General features: G+C 45.9%; 1 protein-coding gene across 1 annotated transcript in view; it reads right to left on the bottom strand.

Moving 5' to 3' along the window:
* Positions 1-226: 226 nt before the first annotated feature.
* The window catches only part of IK (IK cytokine), a 19,618-nt gene continuing 2,300 nt past the window's right edge, over positions 227-17,544 (bottom strand). Inside the window, exons 2-20 of the mRNA XM_060254089.1 lie at positions 16,955-17,021; positions 16,165-16,257; positions 15,850-15,909; positions 13,187-13,354; positions 12,975-13,089; positions 11,748-11,818; positions 11,581-11,627; positions 11,050-11,213; positions 10,848-10,956; positions 10,039-10,078; positions 9,517-9,736; positions 9,123-9,141; positions 6,490-6,568; positions 4,717-4,797; positions 2,821-2,878; positions 1,990-2,078; positions 1,783-1,891; positions 1,323-1,357; positions 227-1,133 (exon numbers count right to left, since the gene is read on the bottom strand). Of these exons, the coding sequence (XP_060110072.1) occupies positions 1,106-1,133; positions 1,323-1,357; positions 1,783-1,891; positions 1,990-2,078; positions 2,821-2,878; positions 4,717-4,797; positions 6,490-6,568; positions 9,123-9,141; positions 9,517-9,736; positions 10,039-10,078; positions 10,848-10,956; positions 11,050-11,213; positions 11,581-11,627; positions 11,748-11,818; positions 12,975-13,089; positions 13,187-13,354; positions 15,850-15,909; positions 16,165-16,257; positions 16,955-17,021 (1,652 nt within the window). The 3' untranslated portion in view covers positions 227-1,105. The remainder of the gene's footprint in view (positions 1,134-1,322; positions 1,358-1,782; positions 1,892-1,989; positions 2,079-2,820; positions 2,879-4,716; positions 4,798-6,489; positions 6,569-9,122; positions 9,142-9,516; positions 9,737-10,038; positions 10,079-10,847; positions 10,957-11,049; positions 11,214-11,580; positions 11,628-11,747; positions 11,819-12,974; positions 13,090-13,186; positions 13,355-15,849; positions 15,910-16,164; positions 16,258-16,954; positions 17,022-17,544) is intronic.

Raw genomic sequence — 17,544 nt, 5'->3', positions numbered from 1 at the left:
GGTTTTATTTTGATTTTATCTCCAATGTTTAAATTTTTATATTCTGTGTATTTTTATCTGAATCTATTATGCCATTAAAGGTTTGGTATGGTAAATTAGGGCTTCGGAAGTGGTAATAACCCAGGATCACATGCGCATAAATTCTACACGGTACCAGTCTAAATCTGACATCAAGGTCATCTGCATTATGGGACCCACCGGAATCACAACTTGAAAAGAACGGCACTCTTGGGGTACTTATTTAATATATACAGAATGGCACTCTTGGGGTAGTTATTTAATATATACATTTCCTCCCCCAATGGGGATACAAAGTAGCTCACTGCATTCTCTCCTCCTCCATTTTAGCCTCATACCATCTCTAGGCCTCTCAAGATCCTAGTCCGATACTCGAACCACAAAAGCATGCCAGAGCATCAGACCCACGTTCAGTTTCCCACTCTGCTACAGGAGCTCACTGGGTAACCTTGGGCCAGTAGCTCACTCTTGGCCTAACCTACCTCAGGGGAGGGGGTTGTGAGTGGAAGAACTATGCTGTAAGCCACTATGAGCCCCCACTAAGGAGAACGGTGGGATTTACATAACGAAATCAGTAAGAAGAGTAAAAGACCACCGGAAATCCTTGGCTACAGAGGATGCAACAGGAAGTGCCTACATATATTCGAGTACTCATTTGCTAAAGGGACACACACAAAAAAGTCCTCTTCCCAAAGCAGCCTTCCTTCCCTCTACCACTAATTCCATCCAACAGCAGTCTAGTGACGATGCTGCTCATCAAGTATTATAACATCACATCTGGCAGGTGCTAATACAGGTTTTATTGATTCTGCAAGGATTACGAGTCACAGAATCCCAAGCTGCAGTCTGGGGAGGAATGCGCAGAGCTGCAGCCGAGCCAAGAGATGGGCGTGTGGCCTTCAAAGCTTGTCAGCGGCATCGGAAGCTTCCTCCTCCTCCCAAAGGGCCTGCTCAGTCCTCAGAGCAGGGGACGCTCCGGCAGGGAAGGGGGACAGGAAGGGCTAAACTCTCCCTCAAGGCCACACACATGTCCAGTACAGCCAAGTTTCAGGAACAGAACAGGAACGGCCAGGCGCACAAGGGAACTTCAGTACTTTGGTCTCTTCACCTCAACCCTGGAAGGAGAAACACTGATGAGATGTGGAAGAGCAAACCCTGGCGGGAGAAATATGGGAAAGCGGTGCAGCTAAGAGCAAGGAAGCTCCCCTCCTTCCTTGAGATGGGCACTACTGAAAAGCTGCGCCCACTGGGCAGCGGGCTGCCAACTGCAGCAGCATCTCAATGAAGAAAAAAGTTCTACTAACCCATCAGCCTCCATCTTCTTCCTTTTCTCGATGATCTAGGAAAGAAGAGATTGTTACTGCTCGGCAGACGCAGCACTGCTTTGGATACAGGAAGCCGGCCCACTACAGCAAAGGGGGGCACCCGCAGCCCAAGCAGAACACACTGATCTCCAGCAGCATTTAACCGACTTCGCGTGGAGGTGAAACTGCCTGGCAAGTTGTGTCTTCCTTGACCAGCTTCTTCAGCTACAGATTTATCCAAGAGGCCAGAAGATCAGACAAGTTGGACATCAAACCACAGCCTTGGAAGTGGGTGAAAACAGTTGGCCATACAGCTTACCTATACACATCCACCCGGTGTCCCAAACAGACAGCCCTTTCTCAGAGAATCTTAAAATGTGACTCTGGGAAGCTTTTGCCAAACTCCAGACAGGGATATGCGGAAATTCACTGCAGGGGCATGAAGAGTCAAAATACTCACAGCACTGATCTTCTTCCACTGCCGATCCAGCTCAGCCTTGTCGTTGGTTTCCTTGAAACGGCGTGTCTTACGGCCTTCAGACATCTTGATTCCGTACTGGAATGCCGCTCTGGAATCGAACAGGGATATATATGGATGAGGAATAAACAGAACAAGGAACAACCATTCTGCTCCACCCTCACCCCCAGGAAAAACTTCATCACTTACTTGGGTAGAGCCTCTTTGTTGTTCATGTATTCACTGTACTCCTCTTGGGTGTCGAAGTCCCAGCGGCCAAGGGGTCCCTTTTTGTTGCCCTTCAGAAGGGAGAGAGAGAAAACAGGCTGGTTTATATATGCAGCAGAAGATGATACTGGAGCAGACAGCATCATTTGATAATGTGGGAGAGGGAGGGGAGGAGATACAAATCTTGCACATCCCCATGTAAATTTTCTCTCTCACAAGCACATGCACAATTACTTCTCTTTCCTTTGCTGTTTTTCTGCTTGCAGTGAGTCTGAACATTAAGAACAGGTGCAAAATGGCTGCCCACTTTGGTTATATATATATATTCCACTGCCAACCAGAGTGAGCACTCTAGGCTCCAATGGAAACCACGTGAAGTCACATCACCATGAGGCTGCCTTACACTAAATCATAAAGTCCATCAAAGTCAGTATTGTCCACGCAGGCTAGCAGCAGCTTGCCAGGGTCTCAGGCATAGATCTTTCTCATCACCTACAGCAGGGGTGGCCAACGGTAGCGCTCCAGATGTTTTTTGCCTACAACTCCCATCAGCCCCAGCCAGCATGGCCAACGGCTGGGGCTGATGAGAGTTGTAGGCAAAAAACATCTGGAGAGCTACTGTTGGCCACCCCTGACCTACAGCCTGGATCTCTTAAGTGGAGAGGCCAGGGAATGAAAAGAGGACCTCCTGCATGCAAAGAAGCTTCCACTGAGCAACAGCCCCTCCCTTGCAAAGACCAAGCTCTCTAGGAGCCACGAGCTATCAGTGTTGGGGGGGATTCATTCTTGTTCTGCAAACAACTGATAACACACCTGATCCATTTTACTGTAGTCGACTTCTTCGTCACTGTCCACAGCCATGTCATCCATTCTGGAGAGGAAAGAGACAATAAGCTCTCACTTATCACTGGAGTCTTGGAGGCCCCATCTGGATCAATACAGCCAGCCAACATAAAACTTCTTTAAACCTGCCAATACTGGAAAACTCATTCCAGAATGACCTGAGATAATAAAAGTCTGGCAGTTTAGATTCTGTCCCTGCATTCCGCTGGGGAGCTGCTGCCAAAGCCACTCAAGCTCGGTTGCTGGAGTCTTGACAGGCTCCCCAAAGAGTCCCTTGCTCACTTTAAAACTAGTGAAGAAAGCTTCTCTCTTTTGTATCTGGCCGTTTTATGCAAGCTTGAATAGCAAAGTGAAGTGCAATTATCGTAAAAATAATCATCGCGTACTCTCTGTGGGTATTAATGATCTTCCTTACGCCATTCTTTATTACAAATTACTTTGAGAGCTCCACCGCCACCAATGAGAAGCGGCTATAAAATTTATAAATTAGCATGACTAGGAAGTTATTCATAATGAAGGAGTTTTCATTCAAACTGTTGACCTTGAAAAACTCCACTGGTCGGTGGGGAAGGTATGACCTCCAAGCCGCCTCCGGCTCCCGACATGGGAACTTCGAGAGTAAAATACAATTGTTCTCTTTCTGGTTATAGCAATCCCCCGTGAATCAAGCCCACAAGTAACTTTTGCTACTGAAGCGACTTACACCTGCCTCGCTCCATATTCTATATGAGGCTGCAAAAGATATCACCTTTAGGTTACCTTTCACGTGCAAGCTAAAATGCCAGAAGCAGCTTCTACAGAGAAAATACAATTTTGACCTTTATTGTAGATTTAATGTCCATCTTCTGAGCAAATATTTCTTAGTTCCTCGCTGCTGCTCTGGCAGAAGCACAAACACACATCTCAGTTTACTCTAGTGTATTAGCATGTTAAGTTACTGTTTTGATCAGGTGTTCCCAACACGGTGGCACCTGAGCAGCATGGTGCCCACCGACCCACACCTTTCCTTGTACCAACTGTTTTTAAAGATGGGGCCAACAGAACTCCTGACTGCCGGGGGACTGTTTCTTAGCTGTCTCAATAGGTATACCGTGTAAATGAAAGAAGATACTTTAAGTATTTCCATCTTGTTAAACAGAGCCTCTGTTGGAAATGCTGAAGGGCCACAGAGTTATGCATAACTTCACTCTCTGACATTTTGTGGTTGGCACTGCCTCCTGAGACAATCCCTTTATAGTTGTGCCCAGCATCCTGTGTCAGATTCCCAAAGGTGCCCACTGGCTCAAAAAGATTGGGTATCTCTGGTTTAGATGTCATTTGGGAAGTGTCTGTGCCCTCTCCAGGGAACCTGCTCAAGAGAACTCACAAGTCACATAGTAGCAGGTTCCAAGAAGAAAAAGCACCAACAAAAATGGGAAACTCAAGACTTGCAGCTCAGGCACAGATCTCACATTCAAATAGGGCCACAATAATTATTACAGTTGGATTCTAGCAAAGGTTCATTGTCAACCAGCAACAGTGTTTTGGGACTAGTGGTCCAGTGGAAGCAACCAGGTTCCCTTTTGATTTGGTCTACAAACCACATCAAAGATGTGGTGGAGTAAGGAGAGAAGGAAAAACTTCTGGACTCAAGGGAGCATTAATCCAGCATGAGAGAGAAAACCCATCAGCGAAAGAGCACTCACGTTTGCCCCAATTATACAGCACTCTGCACATTCTACACAAGGGTGTATGAGTGGCTAGCAGCCATTTCCACATTGCCAGCTGGGAAAGCATCTTTAAAATAGCCCACCAGGCAAAGCAAGCAAGCATCTTGTTGAAGTCCAAGTAGTTTCCCACCCCCCTGGAGGAACACAGCTTCCTTACGTTGCAGGGTAACATTCAGCGTAGCTGTTCGACATTCCAAAGAAGTCACCCAGCTGTTTTTTGTCTTCAGGTTTTTTAATTGTGGCAAATGTTAAGGGAAAAACCAACAGTCTGGGTAATTCTACAAATGACAGCATTCATGGGAACAGGAAGGAGAAAGCTAGGCCCAAATCCAGCTCTACAGTGGGGGGCTGGAATAGATGGGCTCCTCTCACCCCAGTGAACATGCCTCTTTTGTCTTCCGTTTCCCTCCCAACACTCCCTCCCCCAAGCTGTTGCTTGTCCCCACTGACAGCAACACAAGGCACAAGTTACTGAAGGGGGAAACAGCCATTTTGGTGTTGTGGTTAGAGTGTCGGACTAAGATCTGATTTGCAGCCCCATTCTGCCATGGAAGCTTACTTAGTGACCAGCAGAGGATAAAACGGAGGACAAGGAGAGTGACGGAAGCTGCTGGGGTCTCCTTGGAAGAGAAAGGCAGGACATACATAAAGGCGTTCTCCTCCATAGGCTTGACTCACAACAGTGGCAATAACTCCCTAGTCAACACATTTTGCATTGTGTAGACCAGGGGTCCCCAACATGGTGCATCTGGGCACCACTGCACCAGCCAACATATTTTCTGGCACCCCACCAATTATCTTTAGGAGGTGGGTGGGGCCAGGTAGGGCTTTTTCCCAGCAAGGCTTCTGATCAACTATTAGAAGATTTGATTGGCTGGGCAGATTTTTTTAAAACATTGCTTTGGCGGCAGCTGCCAGTACAGCACAAGAATCTTCACCGTGCATTGGAAGTAAAGTTATGTCAATCATTTTATGCCTTCTGCAGCAGCCATTCTGTGGCAGCCATTTTGTTGCTGCGCCCTCCATGCTGCATCAGAATTCCAAATATGCTTGTGGGCTCAAAAATGTTGAGGACCCCTGGGATAGATGCTCCCTGTTACCGATTCTACTGCGGTGAGTAATATCACTGCCCACTTCAGAGCAAGAAGTGTGCCACTGCCCTCCCCACACTTTAGAAGCCAGCAGTTCTAATTGGCCCACCAAGAATCAGAGTTCTTGGTCATTTCTGAGGAGTCTCCAGAACTGCCCCACCCCACTTCAGGAAGACAGCATCTTTACAAGGCAGGGTTGTAGATTAACATCTGAATCCAGGAGAGGAGGGAGACCGTTCAGGCTTCAGCTTTCTACAGCCACTGTAGTGGTGGAAAATGCCATCAAGTCACAGTCAACTTATGGCAACCCTAAAGGGTTTCCAAAGGCAAGAGACGTTCAGAGATGATTTGCCGCTGCCTGCCTCTCCATAGCAACTGTGGGCTTATTTGGTGATCTCCCATCCAAATACTAACCCGGACTAATCCTACTTAGCTTCTGAGATTGGGCTCGTTTGTGCCATCCAGACAGGGCTGGCTTCAGCATACCCTTAGGTGGGGCTGCTGTTGGGACCCAGGGCTTCTGGTAAGGCAAACGCCCCAACTGCCAGTGCCTCGACATGCCGTTTGTCCGCCAGTTCACTTTTGAGCGGTTCGCCATCCATATGCCCAGTGCCATCAGGAAAAGGGCTGTGGCAGTGCAGATGGCTAGGAGCATGGGCAGTCAGAGGACTTGTGAGCAGGGCAGGGGAAGGATGCACAGGCTGGGCAGGTAGTTGGGAAGGAGCTCCCTTGGGAATTCTCTGCCCAGGGCTCCTGAAAAGCTGCAACTGGCCCTGCACCAGATCAGGGCCTGTGGCCACTGGCTCCCATCCAAAAATCTGATTCACGTGAAAGGATATGAATCGGCTCCTTCCCAGCCGCCGGCACCGGCAAACTTCTCATTGATGGACTTAATTAGTTCCTTGGCTGATCCTGGTCCTGCAGGTAGAGAAAAGCACAGAGGCAGGAGAGATCATTCCCATACAGAAGTGATTCTACACTCCCAATGCCCATGGTCAAAAGAAAGGGCTCTTACCCCACTGTCCTAAAACAAGTAATACACGCAAGCCGTCACAGCAAGCTACTCAGACATGGTTGATGTGCAAAAAAACCAGCAGTAACCGAGTGACCCACAACATAAGGAAGCACACAGGGGGTCAGCGGACGACAGACAGCTATCAAATACAGCATACATGACAATCTCATATCACCTGGAAGACTAATACATGTATTGTGGTCTGAGCTTTCTTGAGTCCCACCTTTCTCCCCAATGTGGACCCAAAGTGGCTCTTCGTTATATCCTCACAACAACCCTCTAAGGGAGGTTAGCAGCCTAAGCATCCGTGACTGGCCCAAGGTCACGCAGCAGGCATACACAGCACAGGTCTCCCAGATCCTAGTCCAAGTCGTTCAGCACTCCATCAGATGATGCAATCAGCCCACAAAGCGATGTCACAATGAGTGAGGCAGTCTTTAAGGCACAGGGTTGACCAGCTTCAGGTTGGGAAATACCTGCAGATTTTGGGAGATGGAGCCTGAGGAGGTGGGAGTTTGGGGGAGGGACTTCAATGGGGCATAATGCCACGGAGTCCACCTTCAAAAGGAGCCATTTTCTCCAGGTGAACAGATCTTTGTTGCTTGGAGACAAGTTGTAATAGTGGGAGAGCTCCAGTCACTACCTGTAGGTTGGCCCACTATCATTTAGGCTGCAGGAGACTAACACAGTTATTTAGGAATACATCGGAGTTACTGATTTTAGAAGATACGTGAAGAGAATCTTTTAAAAGCACAAATCCCTGAACAGGTCAGCTAAGATCCGAAGACGTGAGCGGTGACTCAAGAAAGCTCCTACCCTACTACAAATGCTGTTAGTCTTTAACAGGTGCAACTGGACTCTTGCTCTTTTCTACAGCTAAGATAACATGAGCCTTTTATTTATTTATTTTATTTCTCTCCTGCCCTCCCTGCAAGCAAGTTCAGGGCAAATTACAACATCAAAATTAACAGTAACTGCATTAAAATTCCAAAAATATCAGTTAAAACCACAAAACAGACAGATGGCATATTAAAAATGTCCTGTTATCCTGATTCTGCATCAGCTATTAATAAATACGGTCTGGTTCGCGGGTATCTCAAATTACATCGTTCCCTGCCGTTATGAATCGCAGCCAAACAGCTTTACAGTGGTTTGAGCGGGAGGGGCTGAAATTAGCTGGATGTCTGCAGCCTCAATTAAAATCCTGGTGGAATAGCTCTGCTTTGCAGGACCTGAAGAATTGTAACAAATCCTGCAGGGCCCTAATCTTAACTGGGAGCTCATTCCGCCAGGTTGGGGTCAGGGTGAAGAACACTCTGGCCCTAGTTGAGGCAACTCAGACATCTTTTGGGCCAGGGATTATGAGTAGATGTTGATTGGCTAAACGTAAGGCCCTTTGGGGTACATAAGGGGAGAGGCGGTGCCTCAGGTATGTTGATCCTTGGCCGCCCAAGGCCTTTAAGGTTAAAACCAACACCCTGAAATGGATCCAGAGTTCTTATTGGCAACCAAAGCCGCTCACCTAGCACAGGGCGAAAGCATGTCTGCAGAGAGGGCACAGCTAGCAGGCACGCTGCCGCATTCTGCACTAGCTTCAGCTTCCAGGTCAGGTACAAGGATAGACCCGCACAGAGAGAGTTACAATAGTCTAATCTGGAAGTGGCCACTGCATGGATCACTGTAGTTAAGTCATGGGAGAAAATATAAGGGACTAATTGCTGAACCTGCCAAAAATTAAAAGAAGGCTGATTTGGCAACTGCAGTGACCTGGGCCTCCATTGATAGTGAGGAATCCAATATCACTCCTAGACTCTGGACCCTAGGCATCAACACTGCCCCCAACCCCACGTCCCGGATCAGGAGCTGGATTCTCCCATCTAGACCGCAGTGGCTTAGGTACAGGACGTCTGTCTTTGATGGATTCAACTTCAGCCAGCTCTGCTGCAACCAACCAGCCACAGCCTTCAGTGCCCAGTCCAAAACATCTGAGGCCATGTCTGGCTGGCCATCCACTAACAGATACAGTTGGGTGTCATCAGCATATTGATTGCACCCAAATCCAAACCCCCGGAATAGCTGGGCGAGATGGGGCATATAGATGTTAAACAACATTAGGCAGAGGATCACCCCCTGAGGGACCCCGCAAACCAATGGGAATCCTGGGGAAACCCTCTCCCCTAGTGCCACTCTCTGTCCCCAACCTTGAAGGAGGGAAGGAGAGCCATTGTAGGACAGTTTTCCTGCACAAGACCAACATCAGGGGGATTCAGACTGGACTATTTAGTCCTAGCAGCCACATGCTTCAGTCTTATTATTTCTTAACATTCACAAAACCGCAGGGTTCAGAATTAAACCTCACCCTGCCCCACAAGCCCATAAAACATACCTTATATGATCAAAAATAAGTCCTATGTATCTCAGTCCATTTCAAATTGAACATAAAAAAGAGGAACTTACCTTTATCAATATCAATTGGCTAAAAGGAGAAAGGAAAGAACTCATTATTCTGAGAGGCCAACAAAGGGAGCGACTGAAGTGTCAGGGTCTCACATTAGGCAAGAGGGAAGGGACAGATCTGTTCAGAATTCATGACTCTTCATTATCCCTCCTTTGTACTATGAAACAACATACCATCCACCTCACTGCATTCTCTGGCTCCCCACTGTGAATTCTACACCAGAGACATCCAATCTGGAAGAAACTCATAGCCCCAGCTATGACCCCAAGGAATTCTTAAACCCAGCATACTACGCCAAGGCCCTACAGCTGTTACTGCAACCAAGGAAGTATTCCCAGCTTGCACTTTCAAATCCCTGGACATGGCATGCTGGCAGAAATAACATTCACTTACCTCGTCATCAGCTTTGGGTTTTTCAAAGTAACTGTGCCTCTTCTTCTCTTCCTCCCGTTCACGTTCTCGCTCCCTCTCTCGGTCCCGTTCACGGTCCCGCTCGTGTTCCCTGTCTCGCTCTCTCTCGCGCTCTCGGTCCCGTTCCCTGTACCTCTCCCGCTCTTTCTCTCGTGGCATCTTTGCCGCAGACGGCACGTAATCTCCAATGTCCTCAAAGATACTGTTTGCAAAAGAGATATGCATTAAAAAGGCTCAGAGAGCACGAAAACATACAGGTTCCTCTAAAGTAAGCCCTTCCCACCACCAGTTTCCTGCAGTTCTGGATACTAAAGTTGTCCTACAGGAAGGCAATGAGCTCAAAGGGGTGATGAACCCAGCCTAGATATTTGCTTGCTCTATCCTAAGTCCTGTGGGAAGTCCATTCAACAGCCCTCGTTTCAACTTAAAGTAAGCAACTGCTTGAAAAAGGCCCCAAATCTCACTTAAACCCTGGGGATAATCTACTGAACGCAGCTTACTTACTTCATATCTGCCTCTGGGGGTTTCTTCTCATCCAGTTTCCCTGCAAACAGAAAGCAGTGAGAAGAAGCCTATTTTTGGCACCCATTTTATCCACTTCAACTCTCATCTCCTGAGATAATGGAATTGTTTTGTGCAGTTGACCGTATCAGAGGTGGCTGGATTTCAAGCTTGAAGGAACTTTTTTTTTAAAACCAGAGCTCCAGAAGCCACCAGTTGCAGCCAGCTTCAAAACTGAAGGTGCAGCCCGCCACAATGACACATGGATCTGCTGTACAAGTTCAAACTCACAGCTGATTTCCCTGAACACATCAGAGATTCCAACACTGAACTCTAAAATTCTACAAGGAGACCTGATCACAGGCAATTATACAATCAGTGTACAGGCAAGCAGTACTGATACTGAGGGACTAGAAAGCATCCTTGCTTACAAATGGGCAATGAGGAATCCCTGGAGCAGCTGAGCCAGGAGTTTTACAGAATCTACCATGACCCACCTGAGGACTAGAACTGCACATGCCTGGCAAGCCAGACTGACCTCTCCCCCTTTTCCTCATTTGGGCCCCCCTCTGCAGCATGACATGCAGGCAGTTTTGGGAAGAGGTAGAATAAGGACCGTTTGCATCACAACTTCACCCAGTCCCAAGAAGCCTCTTCCAGGAGGAGCCCTTGTCTTAGAATTCTGACAGGGCTACTTTCTTCCTTCCTGGGAGTTTGTTCATTATCTTCTTTCCGACACGGCTCATCACGGCCAGCGTTCGTTAGGGAAAGAAAGACGCATCGCCCTACTAAGCTGTGCAACAGAGGCCCACCTTTGTCCTTCTTCTTGAGCTTTTTGTTGCGAGTGCCTTGCCTCAAGTAGGACAGAATTTGGGTCAGTTTACTGATGACAATATCATTGGTGGTCAGCGTGGTCTGGGCCTGGAAGGAGGAGACAGAAGGCATCACCCATGTGACACTCACAAAAAGAAAACATGCCTTTTCAAGTTCAGGGAAAGCATTCTGGATGCTCACCTCCATGGTGGGGCAATCAGCTTTGCTTCGAATCAGGGTTGTGGGGATGTCTGTGTCTGCATACTCATCGTCAAGATCCACCACATAGGCCATCCGCCCTGGTAGGAAGAGCTCATTCCGCTCATATGCTTTGTTCTTGAACAGCATCCGATAGATGTTACGGCCTGGCACAGACAGATAGTCAAACACTCATATGAACATATGAAGCTGCCTTCTACTGAATCAGACCCTCAGTCCATGAAAGTCAGTATTGTTTACTCAGACTGGCAGTGGCTCTCCAGGGTCTCAAGCTGAGGTTTTTCACGCCTGCTTGCCTGGACCCTTCTTCGTTGGAGATGCCGGGGATTGAACCTGGGACCTTCTGCTTACCAAGCAGTTCCTCTACCACTGAGCCATCCTCCGTCCCCTATGGAACTTGTGTCCCAGTAGCACTGGGGCATTTTATCCTCTGCCTGGTTTTTCTAGCCACCTACATTCAAGACCACAGTATCTCATCAATGCAATATTCATATACACACACACGCGTCTTACCCAAACGGGTCTTGAATTCAATTTTGTTTTCTGGATCTTCATCTTTTCTAAAAAATAAAATGGGAAGGGGAGAGAAAGAGAGCATTATGGGAAAATAGGAATTTCTATTCCACCTTCTCCTTGACATTAAAAGCCCACAATCCGGTGCTTTGCTTGCCCCTACTCACTTTGTTTCTTTCTGGGGCTTCTCCATCAGTTCTTCCTCTTCCTTTTCCTTGCTGGCAATCTCCGCACGCACCTGACCAGAAAAAGAAAAGATGTTCAAAATGCTACTCTGTTTCCTTCAGTGCAGTTTATGAACCTCTCAGGGGCTTAGGCAGAAAGACACAGAGCCCTCCAGTAACACGGGCAGTCGGTGAAGAGACAAGGATGCCGGCACTCAAATTAGCTCTCCCACATATACACCAGAATGGGGAGGGATGTGCAGAGGAAGGGGGAAAAAACACAGAAGAGAAGCCTGAATTTTTCCTGAATTGCTCATGAAAATTCATTGTATAACTGTCTTTTCATTATTCTCAACTCCTATCAATAAAAACAGGTGTTTCAATATTTGGTGGAACTATATAACACTTGGATGTTTTATGTGAATAAAAATCACACATGTACACACACGCTCTGCATATAAAATTGCACAATTTATAATAAAATTTTGACTGGCCAAGAGCAAACAGGCAGAGCTGAATACAAAGTTGCAAAACAACACTGCAGAACAGTCTCCCAGCTGCAGGGCGTCAGCTACCAAACTGTGGTGCAGGGCTAGAAAAAGGAGACGTTCCCCTCCTAGAATTCTGTCTGAAAAGCACAGAGCAATTGGCAGTGGGAAGTACCAGATGACCACTCATATATAAAAAAGGTTCAAGTTATGCACCAGCAGTAAAGTCATAATCCTTGACCTCTAGCAGGCAAAGTGCAAGAAATATTCTTCAGCACTGTAGCAGAAAAGAGCAAGAGTCCAATAGCACCTTAAAGACTAACGAAATTTGTGGCTTTTGTGAATCACTGCTCACTTCTTCAGATACCAAAAAATCAGACTTGAGCACACAATGCACGCTTCACATTTTGAACAATAAAACCCATATAAGAGATTCTATACCAGTCTATTAAATGAATAGCTATGTCAGAAGTGTGTAGATCCTACCACCCTACTGAAAAAAGTCTGAAGCCTTCCTCCAGCCAAAGGTGCCTTCCTCCAATGTAAGAGCTATTTGAGATGGAGGAAGGCTTGATTCACACCACTGTCTGTTTCAAACCAGTTCTATAGGAATTAGGGTGAAATAACTGCAAAGAGGAGGCCAACTGGATCATGAGCAACATATTGTTAGTGGAGAAGTCACACACAACACATGGGGAAAGTGGTTCCCAAAAACATGAATGACTGATATGCTGTCGCTCACCTTCTGCAGCAGAGCAAAATCCAGACCCTTCACCAAGTGAGTGTGCTCCATATCACCACCCAAGAACTTGGACTCTTGAATCAACTGCCGCCTTTTTTCTGCAGCTGACTTATCCCTAGGGTAAACAGAGGGGGGGGGGGGGAACCACACATGTGACACCAGAATCACACAACACTTCCAAGAGAAAAGGCCTTCACAGCAACTGCACTCACGCCTCGGCAGTGGGCCCCACTGCCCTGTAGTTGGCCGTTGTGCTGATCAGCTCTGTCTCCTCGTAGTCCTTGTTGACGCCGTCTCGTCTCTCCTTGGCACGGTCCCTGTACTTCTCAGCCAGCTCTCTTTCTCGCTCAATCTCCTGCTGGCGCAGCTTGGCATAATAGCTGGTATCGGAAAACAAACCAGTTCGTTATCATTAAGAAATCCCTGCTTCTCATAACATATGCGCATCCTGACTGCTACCACACGGTATTAAAGCAATAGCTATTTTGGTTATTCTTGATCCGCTTTGTCCATGGTGATGGAACCAGCATATTTAATATCGGATTTCCTATTTTTTTTTAAAGCAGATCCTCAATAAACTCCTAAGTTTACAAGCTTCTGGAAAAACACTCCAGCCTAGCTTCTGTTGACACCCCCTCCCCCAAATAGGGACTCTGACTGCACTGGGACTACTCAGAGGCCACCTCTCCACTTTTGCTCTTGGGGAGACAAAGTACCTGGGAAGAACAGGGCATCAGGTCCAAGCCACTGAAGGCATCTTGAATCATGAACAAGAGAGTGCAAGCAGATGCCTTGATGCTAGAATCATGTGGGCATGAGGCACGCCTCTGCTTTGACTATAGGAGGTCACAGATTCAATCCCTGACACTTCCGGTTAAAAGACACTCTGGTAGCGGGACCAGGAAAAACCTCTGTCATGGATCCTGGGAAAAGTACCAACTATAACATGCATAGGGGAGATTTAATAAGCCTTATACACTTGAGCTTCCAAGAAACTTCTGACAAGGTCCTTCATCAAAAAGCTCCTGAATAAATTTAGAAGGGGAAGAATAAGAGGACAGGCCCTTTTCTCGATCTGTAAGTGGCTGAACAGTGGGAAGAAGGATGAGAGTTAAAGCAAAAAGTGGGTCCTAGTGGGAATCTGTTATGGAACCAGGGGTCATGGCAGAAAGCTTGCTGAAAATGTCAGTAACGGTTAAAAAAAAAAAGGTAAGTTCTATGATAAAGATTGACAATAAAACTGTGATAATTTACATCATGGCTGTATTTTGAATACTTCACAGTTTTAGTCATCCCATCTCAAAAATGAATGGTACAAAACCAAAATAAAGAACAGAAGAGGGCAACTAAAACACTTAAGGGATTGAAATATCTTCCCTGGGAGTAAAGGCCGAAGAGCAAAGAGAGGGTCTTAAAAAGGGGTCATAATATAGGCTTATAAAATTATGCATGAGTAGAAGAAAGTGGAAAGAGAGGGCCCTCCTCCCCAACATCACCAGAACTTCAGGTTGTCCAAAGAAACTAACTGGCAACATATGCAGCGAAGAGTATCTCTGTCCCCAAAGCATAAGCACTGTTATACCCCAGCGACTGAGACTCAGCTATGAATCAGGGAAGCCTCAGGCAAGCCATTCTCTCTCAGCCTCAGCCCTGCCTTCATCTGCAACACTGGAATAATAATTATCTACACCAGGGGTGGCCAACAGTAGCTCTCCAGATGTTTTTTGCCTACAACTCCCATCAGCCCCAGCCATTGGCCATGCTGGCTGGGGCTGATGGGAGTTGTAAGCAAAAAAAGCATCTGGAAAGCTACCTTTGGCCACCCCTGATCTACACTACAGAGTTGCAAGGACGACAGCAGCCTAACTTATATGGACTGTTTTCAGTGCCTAAAATGTGCACTGTGAATCTGGATTATAACTTATAGAATTCATGGTCATTTCAATGGCAACTAGCTCAAATGGTTTTAAAATGAGACTAGAAAATTCAAGGAAGACCGATTCCTCTACAGGTGTTAGCCATAATGGCTACAGGGAACTTTTATATAAGGATTCTATATAATTTTGCATTTCAGTTACAGAAGAACAACAGCGGGGGAAGGCCTCTATATTCTTGCGCCGTCTGAGGACTTCTTTTTTAATAATCTATGTTTTCCTTTAGGGATGGAAATAGTCTTTTTGCATCGGTAGTGATTAATTTATAAGAGGTATTTTCCCTTTTTTGTTTGTTTGTACCTTCTACTTCATATGCATTTTATAATTATTTTATGATAAATACTTTATATATAACAAGGTTCTGTATATGATACTTTGTAACTTTTTATGAACAAGGAATTAGCATTGTGAATCATATATATTATTTTCAAGTATTACATTCAAGATAATATCATGAAATATAAACAGCCTGAAGAATTCTAATAAGTGTAAAAAGGTTATTTCCAAGTTGAAAGATCTGAAAACTTGATCTCTGGCTGCCCTTTGCTTAGAATTTTCATCTTTATGGCTGTTGGTTTTCAGGAGAAATAGGATTTATGGCTAGATGAGGTCGTGATTTGATCTAGAAGGGCTGTTTTCACTGCAAATTTTGTAGCTGCATCACCAATACTTCCTGTTTAATGATGTCATAGGCCGTGCAAAGATACAATAAAATAATTATCAGCCTGGATGGTAAATGGATGGAGCAACCAGTATCAAGGATTCAGTTTTCTATCCAAACACAGAGTGAAGTCCTCTCCCTAGCCATCTGCCTTCTCTTAAAAGGGAGCCAAGCAAAAGTCCACCTTCTTCTAGCAAGTATTTACTGAGAATTCTTCCTGTACTTTAATAAACCATCAACTCTGTAGGAAGTCTGTGTTGCCAGGTGTGCGTCTATTTACCTTTTCTTCTTCCTCCTGCGAGCAGCTGGATCTTCATCTTCATTGTACTCCCTTGGCATCCTATAAACAAGAACATTCACGTGCATGAAAACAGCAATCACCCTAAAGCACTACATAAAAAGTAAGTGTTATTAACTGCTGCTCAGGATTCAACATACTGTTGCATTAACTCTGAATTTAAGTTTCCTACTGTCTCAAGCATACAGATTATTTAGACTGAGACTTCCATACTGAAATGTAATAGTAAATAAATACACAGTAACTAAGAAATGCTCATCAAGGCTTTGTCAAGAAGTACAGAGAATATGTGCTTACTCATGATGTCGAGATTTGGATGGTGGGGCAGATGTCGGTGTTGCCCTTGGGGTCATAAGAAGCTTCCGAAAGTCTTCATTGGTAAGCTTGGACCTGTGACAAAAAAATAGTGTTTTACTTTCAGGACAACAGTGGAATGCTTTCTTTTTTTTTGTATTTTGTATATTGTGTGTGTCTGCACCTGGAAGTCATGTCGACCTATGTTGACTGACCCTGCTGGGGGCCTGGAGAATATTCAGAGATGTGGCAGAATAGAGCCTGCCCCTGCCCTCTTGACTGGGTATTTCAAGGAAGTCTCCTATCGAAGCACTAACCACAGTTGGCCTTGCTTAGCTTCTGGGATCTGATGAGATCAGGCTTGCCTGGGCTATCCAGGTCAGGGCAACAGTGAAATGAATTAATAACCTGCATTCATTAAGTAATGCCACAAGTTAGTGACACATCAGAAAATGTTTCCAAGTGCTGCTTTACAGTGTGCTCCCTGGATGTACTTGCAAGACAGCAAGGAGCTTTGGAGACCCTATAAAAAGGAGGATCCACGGCCCTCTTGTGGATTATAACATATGGGGTTGGGAGGGGGTACAGAACATATACAAAACACAGCACCACGAATGGTTTTCTAGATCCAGAGCTAACAACGGTTCACTCTCCCTCCTATACTGGGTGTAACTCCCCCAGCCTGTTGCTGCCAAATGTTGTTTGGGCTCTTTGCAGTTTGAGCAGTTGCCAAAATTTTGATTTCAAAAACATTGAGCTGTCTACTCAAAAGACAATGAAAGGCTGTACTCACTGGTGGAAAGAATGAGAATCATCCACCTCATGGCCATCTGGGGCCAGAGGGTTAGAAAACGGCTCACCTGGAAGGAAGGAAAAGTGAATTACTAATCAATGAGGTAGACATTCTATTGCCAAGCACACAATTTACTGTAAGGGCTCTTGACCATGCATATGCAGACTAACGATGAACCAAGAGCAGAAAAGAGTAAGGGTTCAGTAACACCTTAAAGACTAAAAAAAATTGTGGTAGGATATGAGCTTCTGTGAGTCACTGCTTACAAAAGTTCATCCTTTGCCACAAATTTTGTTAGTCTTTAAGATGCTACTGGACTCTTAGTCTCTTTTACTGCTACAGACAGACTGACATGGGTACCCATCTGGATCTATCTCCATGAACTAGGGACTTCGTGGATAACTTGAGATTCACTGCTCTGTAAGGTAAGTGGTCCTGTCTCCGCTGCAGCAGTCCTGAAACTACAAGCTGGAATGTTCTATGGTAGCTAAAGGCCCTCCTATGCCCAAGTCAACCCATGCAATTCAGCCTCCAGTGTGTCACAAGCATAGTGCAGTGGGCACTGCAGCAAAGTCTTGCAGATCTATTGT

This window comes from Heteronotia binoei, chromosome 14 (assembly GCF_032191835.1).
Source record: "Heteronotia binoei isolate CCM8104 ecotype False Entrance Well chromosome 14, APGP_CSIRO_Hbin_v1, whole genome shotgun sequence".
Classification (NCBI taxonomy): Eukaryota; Metazoa; Chordata; class Lepidosauria; order Squamata; family Gekkonidae; genus Heteronotia; species Heteronotia binoei.
The sequence above is the reverse complement of the archived record's forward strand: the minus strand, read 5'-3'. Positions and strand labels throughout refer to the sequence as shown.